The 25317-nt window shown below is 46.7% G+C and overlaps 1 protein-coding gene across 1 annotated transcript in view; it reads right to left on the bottom strand.

Moving 5' to 3' along the window:
• Positions 1-25317, bottom strand: part of EPHB1 (EPH receptor B1) — a 405640-nt gene that overhangs the window by 8928 nt on the left and 371395 nt on the right. Inside the window, exon 13 of the mRNA XM_077752332.1 lies at positions 5755-5904. Within this exon, the coding sequence (XP_077608458.1) occupies positions 5755-5904 (150 nt within the window). The remainder of the gene's footprint in view (positions 1-5754; positions 5905-25317) is intronic.

Here is a 25317-nt window from a genome sequence, read left to right as displayed (position 1 = left end):
AAAAAAAAATAAAAAAAACAAAAAAAAAAAAAAAAGGACCCTCACCAAAGCTTGTGATGGCCTCATCCTTATACTGCTAAGAGAAGAGAAAGGAGGGAAGTAACAGCTTTTAATAGCCTACTCCATGCTAGGGCCACTCTCGAGGCTTCTTGTGCATTGTTCGCCTTGATCTTCATGATGCAGCAATGTAAACTGGCTTGAAGAGACTCTGGCTACACAAACCAAGTAAGTGCAATGACAATGGTCAAAATAACAAGGTGAACTAAAATGAATATAGCCAATGAAGTTTTGGTCATCTTTGCAGACTCCAGGGGATAATTTTGTCAAGATTTTAGAATCTTTATATACTTTGGTCTGTTTTTCATATTGTTTCAAGAGTTTACTTCACTCTTTACTTCTTAATTTCCAATTTATTTAAATCAATTATGCCTGCTCTGTGCTTTTTGTAATAGCAAAAATAACTGTCAACAACTCAGTGCTAAACATGTGAGTTCATTACATGCCCTCCTACCACAATGGAAGGCCTGGCTTACAAGGAGTACCTTTAAGTGATGTTGTAAAAATGTACCTATTGAAATGGAAATATACTCACACCAAAATTTAGGGAAAAGAGCAGGCTGCAGAGCTGCAGGTATAGTATACTTGCTTTTGTAAAAACAAAAATCAAAACAAAACCACAAAACAGTAATTATACACATGCATAAAAAAGACCTCAGAAAAATAGATAGCATGGCATTAATGGCGGTTGCCTCTGGGCAGGTAGGCATGTGAGTGCTTTTCATGCTCGTTTGTGTTTTTATTTTCTATAATAATTATACATTGATTTTATATTAAAATAAACAGTTCAAGCACCTTCAACAACAAAGGAAATAATTTGGAGTTCAGGGATTTTCAGGTGTTTTTGCCTCTATTTTAAAAAATGTCAGATTCATTTCAACGGGTTTTTTTTTTTAACCTTGTAGATTGGTGAGAAAGTATTTTCAATCAGCTTGTATTTTTACAGGTTCTATGCCCAGTATATAGGACATGGAGTGGGGCATGAGATAAAATGACCCGAAGTCATTAGAAATAATCAAGGTGTATTATTCCTTCTATTCCAGGTGGTGGAAAAACAAACAAGTATCCAAACCACACCAATATCAGTACTGTACACAAACCAGTGACCAGGAACTTTTTACCCCTAAATTTTTACCCCTGCCAAACTCCTGTCAATCAAATTACCTGCTTTCTTCTCGGGAGGACGTTACGGCCCATTTTCCCCATGAGGAAACAGAGGGACACCAAGTGAAGTAACCCGCCTGAGGACCCACAGCTGGGAAATGGTAGGACTGAGGAAAAATCGCAAGTCTGGAACACCCTGAAGCCCACTTTCCCGAGGCCTCTGTGGGGCTGTGATTGTAATGTTGGCCTGAAGAAGAATCCTTGAAGCTGTCTGATGTCTTCATGGTGGGAAACAGGTATGGAGCTAAACCAAGTAATCCATGAGGAGGAGTGGCCAGGCATCACTGCCATCAGCCTGGCTCACAAATTGGCACCCTTTCCAGCTCCTCCTAGGCAGCCAGACTGAGGGTCCCAGTCACAGAGCCCTCGCCCACTGTCGAGAAAAGTGGGATTATCAACTGAATGGACCCATGAGCTCTTTATGTCAGGGCTGGCAGGAAGGGCTAGTGTCCGTATTCAACTTCTCCTGGGGACAGGGGGCCCCAAAGTCTTCCAGTGCATGGCAGCTCGGGTTGCCCTAAACTGCTAGCATCTCTGCTCAAATTATGTGGTGCCAGAGCCCCACATAGTACTTCCTCCCACTGACAAATTTTCCTCCCGTCTTCCTGTAACAGGAAGGAGCACTGGAGTCAGGGCCCTTCTGCAGGGGGTACAGCTCCATGGTGTGACCAGATGACCCAACCACTCCTGGCAGAGCACCAAGAGGCTGGGGGACCCATACACGCACGGAGTCCTCCGTCTGTGAGCTCTGGGCTAAATGCAACTTAGCTACATTTCCCTGGTCTCCTCCGCATGCCACCTTGTTGGAAGGTTTGAAGACTGTCCTGGCATTTGTTTTGTGTTTCCCGTGCTTGTCTGGTATACTGACTTTCTTTTTAAGAGGCTATCAGAACTACTGATCCCTCCTCCTTGGGGGTCAGCCAGGAGTGCAGACCCCCACATGGCACTGGTGATGGTATGGCATTGTGGCTAGGAGCAAAGACACTGGAGGCCTGGGTTCAAATCCTAGTTTCACTTCTTACTAGCTCCAGAACCTTGGGAGAGCCACTGGACTTCTGGAAATTGCCCAGATATGGTTATTAGGAAGATTCCATAACACAGTGAAGTGATGTTGAGCACCATACACATGAAGGAATGGTAGGGGGCATATCTTCGTTAGATGGGGGCTGTCATTCCTGCCACGTCTATTACAGTAACTGTGCAAAGAAAGTTGCTGTTCTGTTGCTGGGCACTAGGAGGTCTAGGGACACAGTGATTTGAGAGCACCAAGCACAACAGAGAGGGGTTGACTAATTGTTAGATCCCTATTTGTCACCTTTCAGGATGTAGGATAGCCATGCTCGTGTTTACAAAATGGGACTTTATGACATTTGCTATCTCTTCTAGATAATTTTGTCATTATTGTTCAAATTGTATTCTGGGAGCATTGATGCCTCTTGCACATTGATAAAGAAAGCCTTTACCTTCCACCCCGAAGAAAAAATTACCAAAGTCATTAATTGATGCATGGGTGGCATTTATCTCCCCAAGTCTTTCGTTGAAGCCTTATGCCTTTGGAGGGTTTTACTCTCTTTAAGGATCTGGGTGTTTTCCAAATTTTCTGAGTACAGAACTTGTAATCAAATTAAAACATCATTACTTCAAAAAAATCACTGTGGTCCTCTACTGGGGTTTTGGGATCATTCTCTGTCACACCTGCCACGCTAGCAGGTGTGGAAAACAGGGAGGAGACCTGGAGAAGCACCTTCCATTTGGCCACCTGATGGCTGTAAACATGAGCACCACATTTGAATTGTGTGGGAAGATTTGGCCCAAGGTGGGGGGTGTAGGGTGTCCTTCTGAGCAGAGTTGAAAACTGGAGTGAGCCCTGGGCCCTTTTCCTTGGTCTGTAACAGGATGGGATAAATGGATGCTGAAAAGACTAGAGATTAGGCTGAGATCAGATGGCATTTCCAGAGAGAAGCAAGAGTGAGGGGGTGGTGGTTAAGAGAACCAGGCAAGTGTGGCCACTGTCACCCGAGCAGAGCAGGCCGCCAGCTCACTTGGAGTGGTCTGCGGCAACTCTTCAGGCCTCTGAAGGCTGGCATAAGCCAATGCCCTGGGCCTCAAAGAGCAGGGACAGGGAGGGGAGAGGGGCTGCCTTTGTTTCCCCTGTACCTGGAGAAGTGCTGGGGGCTGGGGCTGGTGGCATTGGGCGGGGCAGGGGTAAGTGACTGGAGCTTCTTGGGAGATGAGCAGAGGGGGCCCTCCACTGGCCCTTGAGTCCTCAGTAGGCTACTGGCTGCCCCTGCCCATGCATTTCCCATTAGTGAGTTGGGCAGGACCTGTTCCACCTTCCGCAGGGGAGAGTGAAGTGGAGAAGCTCAGAGCAGTGGAGGAACCAGGGCAGAGGGGGTTAAGTTGAGCTCTGATGTTTCAGTAAAACCCCAGCTCCTCTCCACAGACACTGCCACTCTCATTATCTCTGTCAATCAGATCCAAGCAGCAGAACTTCCAAGTTCTCTCCCTGGCTGACAAACTCTCTGTACATGTTCAAAGACCTTCCTGGGCTCCGGAAGCCCAATTACCAGCACTCCGACTTGCCTCAGCAATTCCCTTTCTTAAGGCCTTTCAACTGTCATCTGTAGAAGCCTTTACTGCCGCCACCTCTGCGGTTTCTGATGAGTGTGGCTATAGCCCGGCCACTTGCGGCCCCTCCTGGCTCTCTCTCAGGCTGGGCTGACTCCGATGGGCAAAAGGCACCCCCCACTTTCCACCCAGAGCATAAACGCACTTGGGACAATGCTTAGGGGCTTCATGTTGGAGAAATACAACAAAATTGGAATACACTCCTACTTTGCGACATTCCTCTTCCCTTTGAGAGACAGCTCTAGCATCAAATACCTGGGAAGCCTTTCTCACCACCCTCCCAAGCCTAAATGTTCCCACAGCCCCGTGTAGGTGCTGCTGGACTGTGAACGGCCAAGAACGGAACCAGCAAGCACAATGCTTAGCAGCAATGAGTGTTTGCTGAAATAATGATTTGGGAATTCTGGAAGTCTAATATCAGAAATTCCATTAGTTTTCAGCATAGGTAAATTCATTTGCTGAGAATATCTTAAATGTCAAATATTGCTTGTCAGACAGTTTCATAATCCATTCTGTGTGCTGAATTGTTCTTAATAGGATTAGAGTCTTAGGAAAGGGCCTCCATGTTTTCTAGATCACATTTATTACCGCTCCAGTTGACGGTGTGAATGCAGCCGGGTGCAGCTGATTTCATGAATGCAGCCTCGGCCTCTATTCTGACACTTACTGCTCTGACATACTATGGGGCAGAGGCGAGGCATGGATAATCATAAATGAGAGGGGGCCTAGACACCACACATGGCCCTGGGACCTGGTTAACGATGCAGCCGTTTCAACTGCCCTGGGCTGATGCCACTGTGCCCATGGGATCAGGGCGCATGGTCACAGCAGGAGCCCAGCACCTCCTCATAGTCCCACTGGGAAATGTTTCCTGAGCTCCCAGATCACCACCTTTCTCAGTCTTATGAGCACCTGCCATGGCTCTAAACCTCAGGCTGGAGAGAGGGCCTGCTGAGGCCAGATTTCTCCAGTTAACGGGGCCCCAGGGCCACCCAAGCATGGAGTTGCTTATGGTGCAGCTGGCTGCCCGGTGGAGCTGATCTGGACCGGGGATAGCCCTGCCTCATCTTGCTGCTAGGCTGGGAAAGAGAATAACCACCCCCAGGGAGATGGGANGTGGGATGGTCCGGGAGAATAGCTCGGGATCAAAGGCAGTGTGAAAATCCGACAGGACTTTCAATTGGGGCCTTAACAAAGCAAATCATTCTCAAAAGGCTTCCTCCCCGTTTAATAGTTATGAAGCAAAGGATCTCATCTGGAACACCTCTGTCTAAAGCATCTCAGATGCTTAAAGCCTGGAGGGGTGCTGATCACCTCCACTCAGACAGGGTTCCACTCCTGTGGGCCATGGGAATCTGACCAACTTTGGGAAGCTTGCTCAGCTCCTCCTTCAGTGACAGGTGACAGGCCCCCAGAAGAGTAGACTCTCAGGAAAAAAGGGCCCTTTCCAGTTTCTCTCTTTAAAGCTGAGAGGTGTGAGCTACAAAGATCCTGCGAATGGCTCAAGGCAGCACATCTGTCAGAGGCCCGGCCCACAGACCAGCATGGTTCTGCCTCTGTTGGGGGTGGAGGGGTGGAACAACACACAGGCTGTGGGCTTTGAAGCAGGGCAGAATCTCCTGCTTCCTTTGGGCCTGCTCTGCTTCACAGTCCACAGCCATTCAGAACCAGCCTTGGGGCTCCTGGCTTGGCCCAGGCACCTTTACTGGCCCTGGGGGTATGGGGATTGTCATATCTCTGCGCTGGACTCTTTGATTAGTTCAAACACTGGTGCAAGGGTGTCTGTATCCCCTGCCTGGACACCTCAAGTTCTGGTTGTGAGGCCCTGAGCTGAAGCCAGAGAGGAGGGGCTGGCATGCCCCTGGCTGTGGGAACCCTTCGATGGGGGTTTGTGACAACACTCACATCTTGGTTGGACATATCCCAGTAGGGTCTCTCTCCAAATGACATGACTTCCCACATGACGATCCCGTAGCTCCAGACGTCGCTGGCAGAAGTGAACTTGCGGTAGGCGATGGCCTCTGGAGCTGTCCATCTCACAGGGATCTTCCCTCCCTGAAAGAAGGAGAAGCTGGTCAGCCCAACTGTCAGGTTTCTAGTCGAAGGCAGGAGAAAATGAAGTCAGCATGCACATCCTCTCCACTCCCTGCCCTCACGTCTGGTGAGTTAGGACAGCCAGGATAGGCCATGCCCCATGGGCAGGCCACCAATACGCACCTGCAGACAGGGGCTCAAGGAGGATTTGTGTTACCTGTGCTGGTCTCACGCCATTGTGGGCACACCACCCGTGAGGCCGCGGCTGTACCGAAGCTTTGGTCCCCAACTCCCGGAACACTGATCTTAACGTCACTGTTGGGGAGGTGGGTGGTAGAGGGAGTGTAAATGGTGTACACGCACCCCAACATGCAGTTCCCTGCTACAGGAGATGGGCCCCAGGAGGCGGGAGATGCCAGGTGCAGCTCTCTTTTTCCCGCAGCATTTGTAGCCTTCACAACATTGGGTCAGGAGGAAGCAAAACAAACACAAAAGTGGGGGCCTCCTACTACAAGATCACTTTCCTCATGTTCCACCTCTTGCAGGGGGCCGGGGGGGAGGAGAATTTCCTCGCCCTGCAGCTTACAGACAGCCATGGGCTGCACTGGGTTTAATGGGCCCGGCGCTGAGGTCTCTGCAGGTGCCACTATCCCCCTGCCTTTCAGTGGAGGTTGATATTCCGAGGCTGGAGGTAGACACTTTTTACTTTTAGGTCTGCTTCTCCTCCTTGTCCTCCAACCCCACACTGGACGTTTCCAACCTGCTCTCTTCTCGGTCCTCAGCTTGTCTGCCACACCTTGGCCTGTTTGAAGGGACTGCTATCCATCCATCCATTCACCCTGCCAACATTAGGCAGCAAGCACTGCTTTGTGCCAGGCCCTCTTTGAGGAGCTGGTGTCCCAGAGATGAGCCAGCCATGGTCCCTGCCCTCAAGCTGCACAGGGAGTAGGGAGGCGGACAAGACAACAGACACTTAAAATGTGTTGTTAACAATATGGAAAGTGACAAGTGTGAGGCTGACGGGGGTCCAGGGTGTTCTGAGAACCAGAGCAGACACCCTAACACAGGTAGTGAGCAGGGAAAGCGCCCAGCAGCAGCCAGAAGACCAGTGTCCTGTGGGATTAAGGACATCTAGAGCCTTTGTCTGGGTTTGGATACCAGAACTGCCCTTTCCAACTTGTGTGACCTGGGGCCAGTTACATAACCTGTCTGTGCCACTCTCTCATCGGCACAACAGGGGTGATGATCACAACTATGCAGTCAGATTGTTGGGAGGATTATGAGGGTTACTGCCCACACAGTGCCTGGGACAGGGCCTGGCGTGCCATGCGTGCCTGAACTGTGACTTCACTATCTGCTCAGTCCCAGAAGAGGAGGAGAAGTTTATCAGGCAAAGAGGCGGGAGGAGGGAAGTTCTAGGCAGAGAGGAGCGTGCGCAGGTGCCTAGGTAAGAGCGAGGATGATAACTAAGTGCAAGGGGGAGCCCAGCATGGTTGCAGCTTGGCAGTCCCAAGGGCGAGTGCAGGGAGGGGGCGGAGGGCAGGGCACCAATGCCTCCTGGGGGCTCTGCACCCCAGGGTGAAGTGGGGGGCACTCGTCAACGCAGCCCTCCACAGCTCATCAACCGCTAGAACGAATATGATCCTCATTTTCATTTCTTTCTGCCAACTAGCAGGCTTTCCCTCCCTGGCCTTGCGCTCTGTCTGGGCTCTGCCCGCACAATACCTGAGGCTCCCTCCCTCCCCTCTGCATCTGCCTCATGCCTCCGCTGAAGGAGGATATTTTTATACTGACCACTCTCACGATCGGTTCCAATCACCAGAGACGCATGTTGGGACTTCGGCAAAAAATACCTTTAAAATGTGTAAGTGGTTAATCTGAGTGCGAGTGACAGAAAAAGGAGCAAGCAGCAAAGTGTATTTATATCTGGTTTCCTGACCAGGGCCTGGGAGGAATAACAGCTGCCAGGCCAGGCCCTCCCCAGAGGCACATCCAGCTTCCTGCAAAGAAGACAGTCCTGATTTCCCCAGAGGACCAAAGGCTTTTGGGGTGGGAGATGTCCTCCGCTCAAATGCCAGCAATATGACAAATGCCTGGAGGGCAGGCCTGGGCCTCTGCAGCAACAGGGTGCTTCGTTCTCACCATCCCCCAGAACAGGAATGAGCTCACTGGCTTTATCTACAAGGTACCCGTGGCTGGGCAGAGACATGGAAAATTCGGCCAGAGAACCGGGAGTCAGCAAACACCTGGAGGCCAGTGTCCACTATTGGGGAGGACACCACACCTGGAGAAGGCCTGGGCCCAGCGGAGGGGTTTCTGCTCCCTCAGAATACCTGGGTGAAGTGAGGCAGGAGACAGCAGGAGTTTAATTAAGGTGACGTGCGTGTGTGTGTGTGTGTGTGTGTGTGTGTATGAGTGAGAGAGACAGAGAGACAGAGAGACAGAGAGACAGACAACCCAGGGCCGAGTAAGAACTCATCAATATGTGTGAGAGGAGAGAGGGAGATAGAGAAAGCCTGGCTGTGTGGGTCTGTGAGTAAGAGAATTAGGCTTATCTTCTGTGTGTATGTCTGTGTCAGGGAGATGGGGAGAGGATGTGAAAGTGTGGTTCTTCTGAATTTCAAAGAGGCAGTTTGGGAGTCTGAAGGTGTCCTCTCTGCAAAGTCTGGAGCAGACCTCAGGGGCTGCCGGTGACAGCTGTTGAGTCGCTCCCTCCTCCAACTCAAGTGGAGGAGCCGGGCGTGCTGGCAAAGCGCCTCAGCCCCCCCGCCACCTTGTGCTGTTGGGCCTCACTGAACACTGAGTTTGGCCTGTCATGGCCACCCTCCCCCCTCCCCCACCAATCCCAGCAGGGAGCAGAGCCTTCCAGAAGAGCCTTCCAAGAAAGACAGGTGACAGTTTGTCACGCCAGCTCTCCCACTTAGCCTTGAGAGCAGGAGATGCTGACCTCTGAGGCGAACAAAAGGAAGGCAACATCAGGGGGACATAGGGATGGGTGCTTTCATTCCTGGGAATTGTAAACTATTCCTCCAAGCTTTTCAAACATCACTTGCTGAGCGTTGCCTTCTGATGCTCAGAGGTAATTACGGTGATGATTATTTAACTCATCTTTGGTTATGTGAAAGGAAAGCTATTAATGTAGAGCACAGTGACCAGCCCCATGGAGGGAGACCAGAAGAAAAGTAAGTGGAATGGTGTTACAGCAGGTTTGCTAGTGAGGATGGTCCTCCTGCTGGAAGAGAAGTCTGGGCCAGAAGGCCCAAGGCCGATGCATTCCTATAGCTGCAAAGTGCTCTCAGAGTCGCTGGCTCTCTTCAATGCAGGCATGAGCAAGGACCACAGAGAAGGAGTGATTTGCTTTGTTGGATGGGAAGGCACATGAGGGAATAATTCTAAGGCGGAGGAGCAGATGAGGCTCACTGGGAAGGAATCTGCATCCATGTAGGCAAAAGGAGGCCGACCCTGGGCTTTAAGAGAGCACTATTCATGGCGCAGGGCTTCTCCAAGGCACCCAATGACTGCTACCTCTAGGGATGCAAAGGCAGTCTACATTCTGCAGGGACCCCGGTTTCCCCAGAGTTGCCACAGGGGGTCACTGTTTGGGTGTGGGGGAGGGAGAAGGGAAGAGGAGGGAGCAGCATTTCACCACCATCAGGGCCCTAGGCTCCCCACAGGACTTAGAGGCTGACCTTCTGTGTAAAACTTTGCATTATTGGTTGTGCTGCCGAGAAATTCTTCAAAAGTTTGAAATCCACTGCTCAGAATAATCATGCCTTAACTGTGGTATAAGAAAAACTACGATGTGTCTGCGTGGGTGTATGTGCCTTGATGGACTAAAAGAAGATTATCTGGCAGTGGATTAATTCTAACCTAGACATCTTCAGGGTCAACTGCTAATAAGGCACAGCCACACCTACCAGCAGGTGTGACCAAGAGGTGAAAGGTGTCAGTGTAGAGGTACTTTAAGTCCCTCAGCCTCAGCCAGCCTGCAACAAGCTTAGAGCCAGCACCCATGCTGCCCGGCATCCTGGTGGGGATGTGGCAGTTGGTGATGAGATGCAGCTCCACTCCCAAGGATCAATGGATAGCCCCCATGCCTCCCAGCCAGCTCACTCTCTTGTCACAGTAAGATTAAGTAGGCACCGCTCATAGCTTTGGTTCTAAAACCCAGTCAACTGTAGAGTTTTACAGGCCAAAGTCTGAGCATAGCACCAATTCCCCTTGCTGATTACTTATCCTAGTGATGCCCATAAAAGTATCACTTCTGTGGGCGAGGGGCATTGCTACCATACTTTCCTCTGCCATTTTGTGTGAGATGAAGTCTCAGTGGGGATATAGCAGGAATCCAGACACTCATGAATACTGAGTATGGTGATAAAAGACTTGTTCATCAAATACTGGGATCATGCTGCATGTGGAATTCCCTTGAACTCTGGAAGCAATAGGTTTATGACCAAGAGCATCATGCAATGTCTCTGAATTTCACAGTAAACAACTCTCCAAAAGGTTTATATTAAAAAAAAAACAAAAAAACAAAAACAAACCATTGGGGTTGTTGTGGAGAGCCAACATGATATATATGTAAACCACTTGGTGTATTGTGTATTATGGTCACCATTAAACAAGAACAAGATCTATTGAGGTGTGTGGGTTGGATTGTGTCCCCTCTCCTCCTATCCAAAAATATGTTCAAGTTCTAACCTTCTGTACCAGTGAATGTGACCTTATTTGGAAATTGGTTATTTCAAAATGTAACCAAGTAAGATGAGATCATACTGGATTGGTGGATGGCCCTAACATCCAACAACTGGTGTCAGAATAAGGCGGCCACGTAAAGACACAAAAATGGATAGGAGGGAATAACACATGAAAATGGAGGTAGAGATTGGAACGTTGTACCTACAAGCCAAGGAATGCCAAGTATTGACAGAAGGAGCCAGAAATTGAGAGAAAGGCATGGAAAAGATTCTCCTGTGGAGCCTCGGGAGGAAGCATGACCCAGCCAACACCTTGGTTTTGGACTTGTAGCTTTCAGAACAGTGAGAGAATAAATTCCTGTGGTTCAAAGCCACCTAGTTTGTGGTGCTTTGTAACAGCAGCTATAGGAAACTAATACATTGAGTATATACAAACTTATTAGGCCCTCACTTAAAAAATACTGCTGTTAGAGGTGCCTAGGTGGCTCAGTCAGTTAAGTGTCTGACTCTTGGTTTCGGCTCAGGTCACGATCTCAGGGTTAATGAATTCAAGCCCCACGTTGGGCTCTGCATGGACAGCGTGGAGCCTGCTTGGGATTTTTTCTCTCTCCTTTCTCTGCTCCTCCCCACTTGTGTTCTCTCTCAAAATAAATAAAAATAAATAAATAAACAAACTTAAAATAGAAAATGACTGCTATTAAATTCCCAGGTGGCAGAGCTACCATGGGCTGCCATTAGGGGGCAGTAGGAATTGGGAGTGAGAGACCCCTCTAACATTCAGATGAAATGCCAGGCCTTCTGTGCTGTTGATCAAACCCAGGTCAGTGTACACCCTGAGGAACTGCCTTTTGAAGCAATGTGAGTGCTGTGTGGTGAGAACTTCAAGGCAGCACCACGGCACCTCTAGTGTGGACAACAGTCAGAAGGCAGCCCTGACAATGATGCAGGAGTCACCATCACTTCTCCTACTCACCGGAGGGGCATGACATTCCTGAGGGGGAATCGGCCCCTCCTTTACTAGAGTGTCCGCAGACCCAGGTGGCCACTCCAGGCTTAAGTAGCTGCATCTTAGCTGTACAGTTGAAGGCGGTACCAAGGCTCTTCTCGTTGGCATGCCCACAAAACCTAGCCTAGTGCTTCTCTGACTTGGCTGCCCATTGGAATCACCCTGGAAAAGGTTTTTCTTTTCTTTTCTATTTTCCTTTGTTAATGCCAGCGGCTATTCTAATTTATTTAGAGTCTCTGGTTGTGGTGGAGCCTAAGCACTGGTAGGTTTCAACATTTTAACATGCTTCAGGTGAGTCTAATGTGCAGTCATTAGTCACAACCACTGGCCCAGAACAGTGGTTCCTAAATTTGAGTGTAGATAAGAATCTCCTGGAAGTCTTGTTAAAACACACATCACAGAGCCCTAACCCAGGCTTTGCAATTTACCAGTTCTGGAATAGGGTTTGAGTATTTACATTTCCAACAGGTTCTCACTGTGGTTGCTGCACTTTGAGAACCACTGGCATTTAGCAACCAGGCATAAAATCATGGATTGAGTGAGGGCTCATCTTGAGTATAACTCTGAGCATCGCTAATGGCTGGGTAGACTAGGATTCTGAGACTTCATCTGGGCTCATCAAGGAAGAGGGCTGTGACTAATGAGTGATGTCTGCCACAGGTGAGAGAATGAATGGCTATATATATGGCAAGTATTCGCCAAGATTGCACTAAATGTCAAAGGATCTCAAAATGATGGGGGTGGGGGAAGGCAGTAAGCTGGTTTCCCCCAAAGTTTCCATCAAGTACATCTGTGGCCCAAGAGAAATACAAGGTGAAGTTTCCTTTGCACAGAAAATGTCTGATTAGAAGTGGCCTTGGGACACTCCCTATGGAACAGTGGTCGTCTTGACTATGCAATTGGCCAGCCCGGGTAAGGCATCTGCCTGCGAGAGGGGCTCTGCGCAGCACGCTGTAGATGTTTCAGATGCAGATGGTCCTGTCCCCAGGTTGCATCCATGGGACACACCCTCTTCCTGTTCCCTAGTCACTGCCTACTGCCCTGGACCAAGAGGTCTAAGTATTAAATTAAGAAAGTGTTTCGGAATGCACGTTTCTATTTAAAAGCACGCTGAAAGAAAGTACACTGACCCGTTTCCCCCCAGTCTAACCAACACAGTGATTTGTCCAGATAAGACCGGTATCAGCCAGGAAGGAAAAGCAGGTTCTGCCTAAAAGGTTCTCTTTCTTGAGTGTTACCAGCTTCTAACAGCCAGTGGAAATGGCTCCTGGCTGCTGAATTGCAATTGAGTCTATATAATAAAGAGGCTGTTCCTAGTTCCCCAGGATGCCAGGAATTTGCATGAAAACAGTCTCTCCATCTTCTGAGAGAGTTCATCGGGCCCCACTGCTTATTTCTTTCCAGAAGCCACAATCTTGATGGTGACACTGTAATTTATTACCATGCTAAGGATTATGATGCAACATACAGAGAATTAGAACTTTAGGTGAGAAACAGGCTGCAGGAACAGGTGAGCTTTCGGAGAGGATGGTCTTATTTGTCATGCAAATGACACAAATAACAGAGAAAAGGGCTGGGAGAAAAGACAACCCAAAAAGACACACTGCGTTGGCTGCAGACAAAATTGTTTCTAAATAGAATGTTTTTCAAAGCTTTTCTTGAAGCATTAGTTGCTCCTCCAGAATGAATGACACAATGCATTTCTTACTCATAATAAAATATGTGATCTGAATAACTACAAATGGAGAGATTTACAGTCGGCGGGGTCCTCGTTCCCTCTCCCCTGAGCTTCGTGAGCACCGAAACCCTTCTGTGAGATGCTGTGAAAGGTAATTGCAGCCCAAATATCATTTTCCAGCAGCTAGAGAAAGGCCTATTTGGACATAAATTAACTAAAATATGCGGATGATAGTGTGTGTTTCATGTGTGAAGAACAGAAAGGCCACTTGGTGACGTTTCCCAGCTGGAGAAAAAAAATCCTGTTCAACCAAACAAACGCTGTTTCTCTGTATTACTCCAGCAGGGCAAACAGCTGTCTTTTACTACTCATCCTCCAAATAGCCCTTGATGGCTGAGATGTGGGCAGGCATGATTATTATTATTATTATTACTTTGTCACGTGGCAATTCTTGAGTTTATCATTAAAAAGAAAGGGTGGAGAGACAAAAGGCTAAATAATTCACTGGTGGCCTCCATTGACTTGACAAGAGGCAAAGGCCTCTGGGCCAGGCCGGGGAACAATGCCACGTCTGCCCTGAGGAGGGCACTGTTCAGTGAATCCTGAGGTGGCAATCAGCTCGGTAATGGCACAGGCTTGGTCTCTCCTGGTGCAATCCCACAAGCCTGGGCCTTGCTCTCAAGGCTTCTGAAAAGTCAGCCTCTGGAGTGAGTGGCTGGAGAAAGTGGTCCGGTGGGCTGTAGATTCTCTGTGCTGCTCTGCCTTCCCAGAGGGTGGGCTGCTGGTAACCCAGGGAGGGTGCCAGTCCTCCTCAAGGACCTGGTGAGCAGCAACGAATGTGCCACAATGCCGAACTGAAATACCCAGTTCCCAACGTGCGGTGGGAGGGTGGGCCTCTAGGCCCTTTGGCTGACTAAGCTGTCAGGGAGGATCAGGGAACAGTGTTGAGGAGGGGGCTGGTCAGTCACCCTACTATCTACTTTTCACTTCCTGGGCCATGTCCAGTATGTATCCATTGCTTCTCTGAAAAAGGCAAGAATTGTGCTTTGTTGTTGTTGTTTTTGAGCACCAAAGCTCCCACCCCCACTGCTTCACTGCTACCCATTCTCAGCCCCTGTTCTCTCCTTTTTCAGGCAGTGACCCCTGGGTCACTACTTGCCCCGTGTCCCCCGTTTCTGTCAGTGACCCATATGGCTGTCCTACCTTTGCCTCATGTGTCTCCCCTCTGAGCCCAGGCACCACACTCTTCTCACATTCCATTCCTGTCCTGTGCACAAGGACACTCAAGCTTCCTGGGGCAGGGCTGCACCCCCCATGGCAACGTCCCTGGGCTGCCAATCAGGCAGATTCTCTGCCTGCAGACTGAGGCCGGCCCCTACCCAACCCTCCTGGAGACCTGTCCAGCCATGTGGGAAGCCTATGGAGTTTATTCCATTATCCTCCCTGAGTTGACTATTGCCTTTAACTTCTTCCTTCCTCTTCACATGACGTTAAGCATCTAACAGACTGTCCATCCACGGCAACCCATTTTAATAGATGTACTAGGCATATTCCTTTTTCACAGTGTAGTTTTGGGTGCCTTACTAATGTCCACTAGTCACACTTCTAGTCTCTCTTCCTGCCCACACCCTCCAACAGCTATTTTAAAATAATCAGTCACATTAAATAGTTTAAGCTCTTCTGTCCTTCTGAACCGCACTCCCTTCTTGGCATGGCTTCTTTCTCAAACAGTCCCAGCAGTTATAACCAAGTCACTTAACCACTCTGTCTTACTGTCTCCACCTGCCAATAGGGATAATAATGCTTAATTATCTCAGAGGGGTGTATGAGGAGCTGCTAGCTGATGCGGGCACAGTGTGAGGCGTGCAGTGAGCTGCTCCGCCTGCCTCCAGGCATGAGGCCTGTTCTCTGGGCCACACGTCCTCCTCCCGTGGGGACAGGGGTGACCAGGGAGGGCAGAGCCAGCCCCAAAGACCAATCAGGGAGGCCGGCTCCTTCCCATGCACTTTGCACATCAGTTATGTGAACCAGGTATTCTGAGGCTCCTTTTACAAGCACCGGGAGCTGCCAAGGAGAGTAGGGTGGCCTGGATCCATACAGATCAGAGGTGGAGAGGGCACTTGAACCTGGTCCTCACATTCTAAATCCTGTGCTGCCTTTTCCTAATAGCGGTGACAGGAAAGAGCAAGGAAAGATAAATGGGAGAATGTGTCCTCATGTATGGAGAGCAGGTGGTGGCTTTCCTCTCTCAAATGGGGAAAAAAAAGGATTAGCTGCTATTTTACTTTGGCAGAGCATGGAGCCCTTGACTCTCAGACTGAGGTCCCACCCCACCTGCACGGTTGTGACCCCCAGACTGCCCAAGTCCAGGTAAGCATTGGGATACAAATGACCATGTGAGTCTACTGCACTTTTGATGTTTGGGGAGCATTTGCTGACAGATACAAATATTAAAATGTATCCCAAAGCGAAACAGGAAAAAACATGTATTTCTTTTTTATTAACTGTTGATTGATTTATTTTGAGAGAGAGAGAGAAAGCACAAGTGGGGGAGGGACAGGGAGAGAGAGAATCTCAAGAAGGCTCCGTGCTATCAGCGCAGAGCCTGATATGGAGCTCAAACTCACAAACTCCAAGATCTTGACCTGAGCTGAAATCCAGAGATGGAGCCTCAACTGACCAAGACACTCGGGCAGGTCCTCCTATCGCTTTCTTTTTAAAATACAGCATTAACAAGCAGGGTGTACCGGCCAGAAATAAGTTAAGAAGACTGATGGTACCCAGTGAGCGGGAGGAAATAGGGACACAGGGAGCTCTCACAAACTCTGGCAAGAGTATAAACTGGCAAAAGGTTTTTCTATCAGAATCTAAAATGTGCAATTCTTGACATCACCACGAGGGGCAGATGAACATCATGTGCCTCCAGATGTGATACCCTGAGGACACGCCCTCATTTATGTAATGTGTAATGTGTAACCTGGGTCTAATGGGACAAACTTAAAATGAAGAAGATCGTATTTAAAAAAAAAAAGGAACGGTATTATTTACAAATGTCAGGATCATAAAAAACAAAGGAAGGCTGTGAAAATAGTTCAGGTTAAAAAAACCAATAGAACACTGCATGTTAGACAACTTGACAATAAATTATATTAAAAAATAATAAAGTACTTCATATGATGGAATACTACATGGCAATGAGAAAGAATGAAATCTGGCCATGTGTAGCAACATGGATGGACCTTGAGGGTGTTATGCTGAGTGAAATAAATCAGGCAGAGAAGGACAAATACCATATGTTTGCATGTATAGGAGGATTAGGAGGAACTTAACGGAGGACCATGGGGGAGGAGAAGGGGGAAATAGTGGGAGAGAGTGAGAGAGGCAAACCATGAGAGACTCTTGAATGCTGAGAACAAACTGAGGACTGATGGGTGTGGAGGGGGTGGTGGGAGATGGGCATGGAGGGGATGAGCACTGGGTGTTATATGGAAACCAACTTGACAATAAACTATTTGTAAAAAAAAATAAATTATATCTGCAAAAAAATAAAATAAAATAAAAATGTAAAAAATAATAAAGTACTTCATATAAAAAAGATGAACTAAACACAACAAAATGCAATCTCTGATCAGAGACTAGATGCTGTACTAGAAAGAAAAGTGCTAAGAAAAAAAAGGACATTTTGGGGTGAGTTAACAAAATTAGAATACAGACAGTAGATTAGTTACAAGTATTTTATCCATATCTAATTGCCCAAGGTGGCAGCTACTGTGGTGACGTAAGAGAGCATCTCTATTCTCAGGAAATGCGACACTCATGTCTAGGGGGATGAAGAGCCATAATGTAAGCCAACATTTCTTCCATGAATTTAGAAAAAAACCTTCTTTTTGAGGGGGGAGCAGGCACATGATAAATGGAGGTGAAGTAATAATAAAGAATCTGGAAAAAAGAGTATATGAGTATATTATTCTTATTCTTAGAATTATAAGCTTGAAGGTATTTTTAAAAATGTAAGATGTGCACATTCCTGAACCCAGCAATTTCTGTTCTTGGAGTTTATTGTACAGAGATATCTCTACAAGTGTGCAGAGACATCTACATTCACTAAAGCACTGAAATGATGCAACAGCAGAAGTTACAGGGTGGCCATCCAAAGAGAGCTTGTTCAGTGATTTCTACTGTCCCTTAATACGAAGGAAACCTGCAGAAGCTTACAAGGACAGCAGTGAAAAGTCTCCAAAGACATGAAGTAGGGTACTAAGAGAGGAAAAGGTCATGTTCCTGATGGATTTTTCAGTTTATTTATTATTGAGAGAGAGAGAGAGAGAGAGAGAGAGAGAGTACAAGTGCAAGTGGGGGAGGGGCAGAGAGAGAGAGAGGGAGAGAGAGAGAATCCCAAGCAGGCTCCACACTGTCAGCACAGAACCCCATGCCAGGCTCCATTTCACAAACTGTGAGGTCATGACCTGAGCTGAAATCAAGAGTTGGACACTTATCTGACTGAGCCACCCAGGCGCCCCTATGAAAGATTCTTAAGTAATAAAGTAAGTCAATGAAAAGACCGTATTATGTATAATATATACGCCCACACCAAACTGTTATTGATAGTGACTTCTGGGAATTGAGAAGGGGAAGTCTGTTTCACTTTTTGCTTTAAACACACTATTTTTTGATGTTTTTAAGCATCACTTTTATACATAAAACCATAATGACATTAAAAAATAAGGCATTCCAGAAACTTCTTTTTTCAGGTCAGATGGGCTGAATAGTAAGTTGGACTAGTAAGCTAGCTCCCTTCTCTCTGGTTGCTCTGGGATCAGTCCTTGCCCCCAGGTGTGGCTGGAAGGAGTGGGATTATGACAGCCAAAAGTCTGGTGAGTGGGGTTGGCGATAACAGCTATTAAGAGCCAGAGAGAAGGGCCCATGTCCAGGGTTGGTGGAGCAGAGACCGATGGGTCTTTTTTTCCCACTGTGAAGAACCCAGCTGCTATGGACAGCCACGTTGGTCCCTAGGTACATTATTTTCCTACTTGATATCTCAGATCACCAGAGACCTATTGTCACTCATTAATTAATCTCTTAATTTACTTCGCAAACCGTTACTGAGCAGCACGCTCAAGCTTGGGGATCCTCTGATAAAAGAGGAAGCCAGGCTAGCGGCAGGGAGAAAAGACTGCAGGACTCAGCAGTGTGGCATGTGAGGCGTGTGTGGCATGTGAGACGTGTGGCAGAGGCTTTGGGGAGCAACTGAGCAGTCTGGAGGAGAGGAGTGACCTGCAGCCAGGTGCAGGCTGGAAGAGCAGCACTGAGGACATGGCAGAGGCTGGACCCTGGGCCCAGGTGCCTGTGCTTGTTCCCAATCTGTCACTCAAAAGGGATGAGGATTCTGGCAGACATGCACAGGTCTGCTCAACAGAACCCTTGCTTGGGTGGCCTGGCATCTCCAGCTTGATTTAGACTTTGGCCACTGGTGCCACCATCTTAGCTGTCCTTTCACTGGTGACTGATCTATTTCCAGATATGCTTTAGGATTTACACTACATTTCCCTATTCCTTAGAAAACCAATGCCTGGTTGTTCCCACATTCCCAGATGCAATTTCCCCCAACCTGGTAGGTCTGGATCCCTGGTCTTTGCCGCCCTGGCCATGAATAAATTTACCATATGGCTGTCTCAAAGGCACCTGGCTTCTTGAGAGTGGGAAAGGAGATGCCTCAGTTTCTGTTCCTCCAACCTTCGATTTGAGCCTTTCCCTATAGCTCGTAGTGGCTATTATCAATAATCCCACTTACAGGACTTAGGGCCTTCCTAATCTTGTCACAGCCTAGTACTGCCAGGTCTCTGTTCCAGAATTTTCTGTAATTGTGAGAGTCATGGCAGCACCTCCTGCTGAAGTCCAAAACACCTTCTTTTCAGAGGGTTCAGAATCCATTTTATCTGGAGCTGGTAAACTGTGAGCACCCCTGCCCCACCCCCTCAAACCCCAGTTACTATTTCCACCAGATCTCTGATCTCCTGAGGTCTAGTACCCATAGTCACCATTTTGTAGGATCCCAAAAGGCTCAGGAGATAATCCTCAACCACAAGTCAAGAGAACACCTGGAAGGTTCTCAAGATCTATGGCCAATGCACATGATAAACAGAAGCCTTCTCATCTGGTCTTGGAGAATCTCCTAGAGGTTCTGTATCTTGTAGGAACATTTCAGTATTTCCCAAGACCTCTAAGACTGTCACATTCCTGGGGCCTCCAGGGATGTATTCTCCTGCCTGTGGCAAAGGATGGGTGGGATTAGGACAGGCGAAGGGCAGGACATCCTATCTCTGGAGAAGAGCAGGCATGAAGGCAGAGAAGCAGGAATTAATGAGCCAGCATATTTGTCGGCAGAGCGGAACTTGTCTGCTCTCCCCTTCTTCTGTTCTCTCTCCCCTCCACGAAATCAGATTGTTTACATGGAGGATGTGGGGCAGAGTGCAGAGTGATGGAATAAGACCAGGTCTGCAAGGCAACAGCCTAAAATAGGAATTGGGAAGAGATGAGAATTTTAATGTATTCAGCCAAAGGTCATTCCAAAACTTCCCCAGGCAAAAATCAAAGAGAGGGATCTCCAGAATGTTATTCAGTTGACTTTCCAAGTAGAATAAAGGAACATTTGATTGGATTATGGAGCTACCATCCAAAATATCAATGACAATGTGACAGGGTGGCTGGAGTCGGAAAACATCACCCTGCAGCCATGATAATGAAGATTGGTTCAGACACGAATCGTCAATGGATGCGAAAACTAGGGGAGAAATTTCCATGAAGAGTAGGATATTTGCATAGCCTGTCTTCCCACAGATTACTTATCAGTTCCAAGAGAGAAAATTTTAATATATATTGTATGAAAATATACAGTGGAGAGATTGGACAAAACCCTGACCAAGTGATCAAAATTCATACCACCAATGAGGGGCACGTGGGCCTCATGTATCTTGAGGTATGAAACCTAGGAAGTATACATCACTTAGGTAGGATTATAGCCAAGAATGTAGAACCTGAAGCTAGTTATGAGGAATATCAGAAAAACCCCAAAGGAAGAATGTTCTATTAATGAGAAAAGTGCATCATCCTTAAAACAAAAAGAGTCAATGTCATGAAAGACAAAGAAAGACAGTGGAATTGTTCCACATGAAAGGCGATGGAAGAGACACCGCAACTAACTGTAAGATCTGACCCTAGACCGCAGGACCTGGAGGGTATTCACTCCTAGAAGAGATCATTTTTGACAAAATTGAAAATCATATCAATTTTTTGGAAATCTTATCCAAGTAAAAAGTTTTAAAGGAGTTCTCTGACCAAACTGTGGCAGTTCCTTTAGAAATTGTTCTTATAGAGAAGCCAGTGAGGAGAGCCCCAAGACATTTCTATCATGGTTTCAATGCAGACAGTAAAAGAAAAAAAAGAAAGTAATAGGGATAATATCCTACCTTGGAAGCTCCTAAAAGGTAATAAAATTTCCCTGGGATCTTCTTTTTTTTTTTTTTAAGGTTTATTTATTTATTTTGCAACAGAGAGAGTGCATGCTCCTGAGGGGCAGAGAGGGAGAGAGAGAAAGAGACGGGGGCTGGGGGGAATCTCAAGCAGGCTCCATGCTGTCAACACAGAGCCCAGCACATGACTCGATCCCATGAACCGTGAGTTCATGACCTGAGCTTCGGAAACCAAGAGTTAGACACTTAACTGACTGAGCCACCCAGTCGCCCCTCCCTGCGATCTTCTTCAAAGACCAATAATGAGCATGGTCTGTAGAGTCTCTTAGGCCCGGAAGGAATATGATTAGGGACAGAAATATTGACCACATAAAATAACCTATTATCATCACAGTTGATTGCCTATAGTTTCCAAATACTACACTTGTACTGGCAAAGCCCTTGTTTGAAAGGAAAGCTTGCTAAAAGCTCAGTATCTCAAACTGATAAGACAGAAGCTGCTGCAGTTGAAGCAGGGCGGTGGCCTGGAGCCCAGCTTGGTCTCCCCATCACCTAGCTCCTGACCACCCTTCAAAATTACCTACTGTGAAGTCTTATGTATTCAAATGTCTGTCAATGGACCTATTATCCTGAGAAAGACTACATGGTGTGAAATGCGATGAAAATATTGGAAAATCCCTATTAATGGAGCACATGGAGAGAAGAGCACTGGCCACATGGGTAGAGAGACATCCCAGAGACTCATATACAGGAAGTGATATCACATTTTTCCTTTCCTTTGATTTACATATAGGTGCCAACCCGGTTCTTTTAATTTTGCTCTTATTGAAGACCCTGAAAATTTTCCTGTCTCAAATGGTTAGGCCTGCTGACAGGTCAAGTATTTATTATGCCTAAATGGAGTGCATGCTTCCTGAAAGTGACTGAATGGACTCTAATTTCCTAACCCAAGCATTTCTGCTACAATGTCATATATGCATTTTGGAAAAAAAAAAAAAACACCTCATATTCTGTGAAATGACACACTAAAATAACAGAGCCTGTGAGAAAAAATTACTTTTGGAGAAAACTATTCAAAATGTAACAAAAGCAAAATAATCTGAATAAAAATAGCAGTATGGGTAAATTACAACTTGCATTTGCACCCACATATCTGTCGTCGCTCCTTCTGCAGCCTAAACCCTGGATTTTGTGTTTCTTTGTAGAAGAGATAGGACGTGGGGGCAGTCACATCTCAGAGAGATCGGTTTCATCAAAATTACAAATCTGATCCAGAGTGTAGTCTTCTTTGTCCAAAAATTAAAATTTAACACAAAGGAGAATGTTTCCACACTTTCCACATCTTCAGATTCACCAGATAACAGTGGAAAATACAGCAGTTCTGGAAACCATGAACTTAGCCACTGTCTGCACACAAGAACGGTCTTTCTGTCAATGTTCAATTTTTTTCTCAAGTTCTTATGATTTTGTTAAGGCTTTTTCTATGATTGTATGAAATCTTGCCCCCGATTGCTTCAAGATGTAAATATTCTGGGGAAAGATCCTATGAAGCCATGGGACTTGCACATTATGTTGACATCATTCCCCCATTTATCAGATAGAGACTGAGTGAGTTTGCATCAAAGGAGCAGGCTCTATAAGAGAACAGGCTATGTCTCCATTCCCATTTTTAAGAGGTTCCTCGGAGCCGGTGAGGGCAAATGGATATTTGTCAAGTATCCACTGGGCACCAACTGCTCTGCTGGGCACTTTACATATTTAATTAGTATCATCCAATTTTCGCAATCATACTAAGAGGTAGGTTGTCACCCACATTTTACAGATTGGAAAATTGAAGCTCCTGAGGTAAATACCTCACCCAGGTTACATAGCATGTTAGAAGAGCCAGAGGATTTAGATTTCAGTCTCATTGCTATCCAAGTTTCTATTCTTTTTTAAAAAAAATGTTTATTTATTTTGAGAGAGCAAGAGAAAGAGAGAGAGGAACAGAGAGAGAGAGAGAGAGAGAGATCCCAAACACATTCCGTCCTGTCAGCACAGAGCCCAATACATGGCTCGAACCCACGAACTGTGAGATAATAACTTGAGCCAAAATCAAGAGTGGGATGTCCAAACAACTGACCCACCCAGGTGCCCCCAAGTTTCCATTCTTTACATTACATTGGTTAGATTTTATATTAAGATCCTGCCACTTGTAGAAGATATGAACAGACACTTCTCCAAAGAGGACATCCAGATGGCCAGCAGACACATGAAACGATGCTCAGCATCCCTCCTCATCAGGGAAATACAAATCAAAACCACACTGAGATACCACCTCACACCGGTCAGAGTGGCTAAAATGAGCAAATCAGAGAACTCTAGATGCTGGCGAGGATGTGGAGAAACGGGCACCCTCCTACACTGTTGGTGGGAATGTAAACTGGTACAGCCCCTCTGGAAAACAGTGTGGAGGTTCCTCAGGAAACTAACAGTAGAACTCCCCTATGACCCAGCAATAGCACTGCTAGGAATTTACCCAAGGGATACAGAAATGCTGAGGCATAGGAGCACATGTACCCCAATGTTCATAGCAGCACTCTCCACAATAGCTAAAACATGGAAAGAGCCTAAGTGTCCATCAACGGACGAATGGATCAAGAAGATGTGGTTTATCTATACCATGGAATACTACATGGCAATGAGAAACAATGAAATCTGGCCATGTGTAGCAACATGGATGGACCTTGAGGGTGTTATGCTGAGCGAAATAAGTCAGGCAGAGAAGGACAAATATCATATGTTTGCACGTATAGGAGGATTAGGAGGAACTTGACGGAGGAACAAGGGGGAGAAGAAGGGCGGAAATGGTGGGGGAAAGGGAGAGAGGCAAACCATGAGAGACTCTTGAATGCTGACAAAAACTGAGGACTGATGGATGTGGGGGGAGGGGGGAATGGGCATGGAGGAGGACACTTGTGGGGATGAGCACTGAGTGTTATGTGGAAACTAATTTGACAATAAACTATTTGTAAAAAAAAAAAGATCCTGCCACTTGTGTTATTAACTGAATGGAACTAGTCTCATGCACTGCTAATTATATTTGGCCTGTCATATGTTATTGCAACAGATTCCCATCTCCCCCCCCAAAATCAGGGGAAAAATGTATTTCATTGAGATGGGGAATAATTTATTCTATTTCATCAGCTTTTATGGTAACTTTTATTTGGTCACATTTTTATAGGACGTTAGAAATTTATTAAATCTCCTTCAATACAATATTTTTCCTTTGATCTTTACAATAATGTGATATAGACCAAGTATAATATACTATTCCCAATTGACAGATAATGGAATAGAGCCTCAGAGAGGCTTATCCCAAGTTAATAATTGGCAGAGCCAGGACCCACACTATGTTACTGGCTCAAAATTCATCCTTGTCCTTATACCTGCTGAGGGGACCACCCTTCAGAATTACCTACTGTGGAGTCGTGCACTGGAATTGTCATTAGAGCCAGTGGACCAAATTATGCTACGTGATTTGAAACGTGATGCAAACTCTGAAAAATAAAGCAAGGGAAGGATGACTTTAGTGTGTTTGCTACTGAAGATAATGGTGACTGACAGGATAATGGGTATCAAAAGCCAATACAAATAAACAACCAAAAAACTGAATAGTGCATTTTAAATGATAGTGTCTTACTTACTAAAGTACTTTTCTAATACTGAGAGTTACTGTAGGATACTAGCCATTATTTTAAGGTAATAGAAGCCTACTATTCAAGATAGGAAGCAGTAATTTAGGAAGCACATTGGCCCCTCCCCCTGTCAGGGTCTCCCCTCTCTTCCCTGCAGCCATGCACCCCCTCCCTCTCCTACCCCAGCATTTCCTGGCCAAGGCTTTGCCCTTTTAACTGCTCAGGATAAAACATCTAAATACAAAGCTCAGGGTAAAATATCTAAATACAAAGTACATTGGGGCACCCGGTTGGCTCAGTCGGTTAAACATCCGACTTCAGCTCATGTCATGATCTCACGGTTCGGTTGGTGAGTTCGAACCCCATGTCGGGCTCTGTGCTGACAGCTCGGAGCCCGAAGCCTGCTTCGGATTCTGTCTCCCTCCCTCTCTATCCCTTCCCTGCTCATGCTCTATCTCTGTCTCTCAAAAATAAATAAACATTAAAAAAAAATTTTTTTTTAAAGTACATGAACTCAGTGCTTGACAATTCAGGGTAGAGTCTCCCTGGGTTTCCTGCCATCTGCTATGATCCCTGCGGCTGGGCCAAAAGTTTTTCCAAAGGAGAAGTTTTAAAGAAATTCTGGAGCCCAAAGTCAGGCCCCCTTGGCTACTGATGGGTACGAGCCCTGGGGCGTGGCCCAACACATGCACCTCTAATGGACATGAAGTAAGAAAATGTGCGTGGACAAAATCAGGCACCCTTGCTCAACCCCTCTGACAAGGAGCGGACAGATGTGAAGCTGCAAGGTCAGCCCCAGGCCCAGCTGGGGGGAGGCTTTGCATTTTAGTGGAAAATTCTCACATGATAAATGAATCAAAGGTCAGCCTTTCTCTAGTCACCTTGCCTCCCCTCTCCCTGCTGCTCA

The sequence above is a fragment of the Crocuta crocuta genome, unplaced genomic scaffold, assembly GCF_008692635.1.
Source record: "Crocuta crocuta isolate KB4526 unplaced genomic scaffold, BGI_CrCroc_1.0 scaffold580, whole genome shotgun sequence".
NCBI lineage: Eukaryota > Metazoa > Chordata > Mammalia > Carnivora > Hyaenidae > Crocuta > Crocuta crocuta.
The sequence above is the reverse complement of the archived record's forward strand: the minus strand, read 5'-3'. Positions and strand labels throughout refer to the sequence as shown.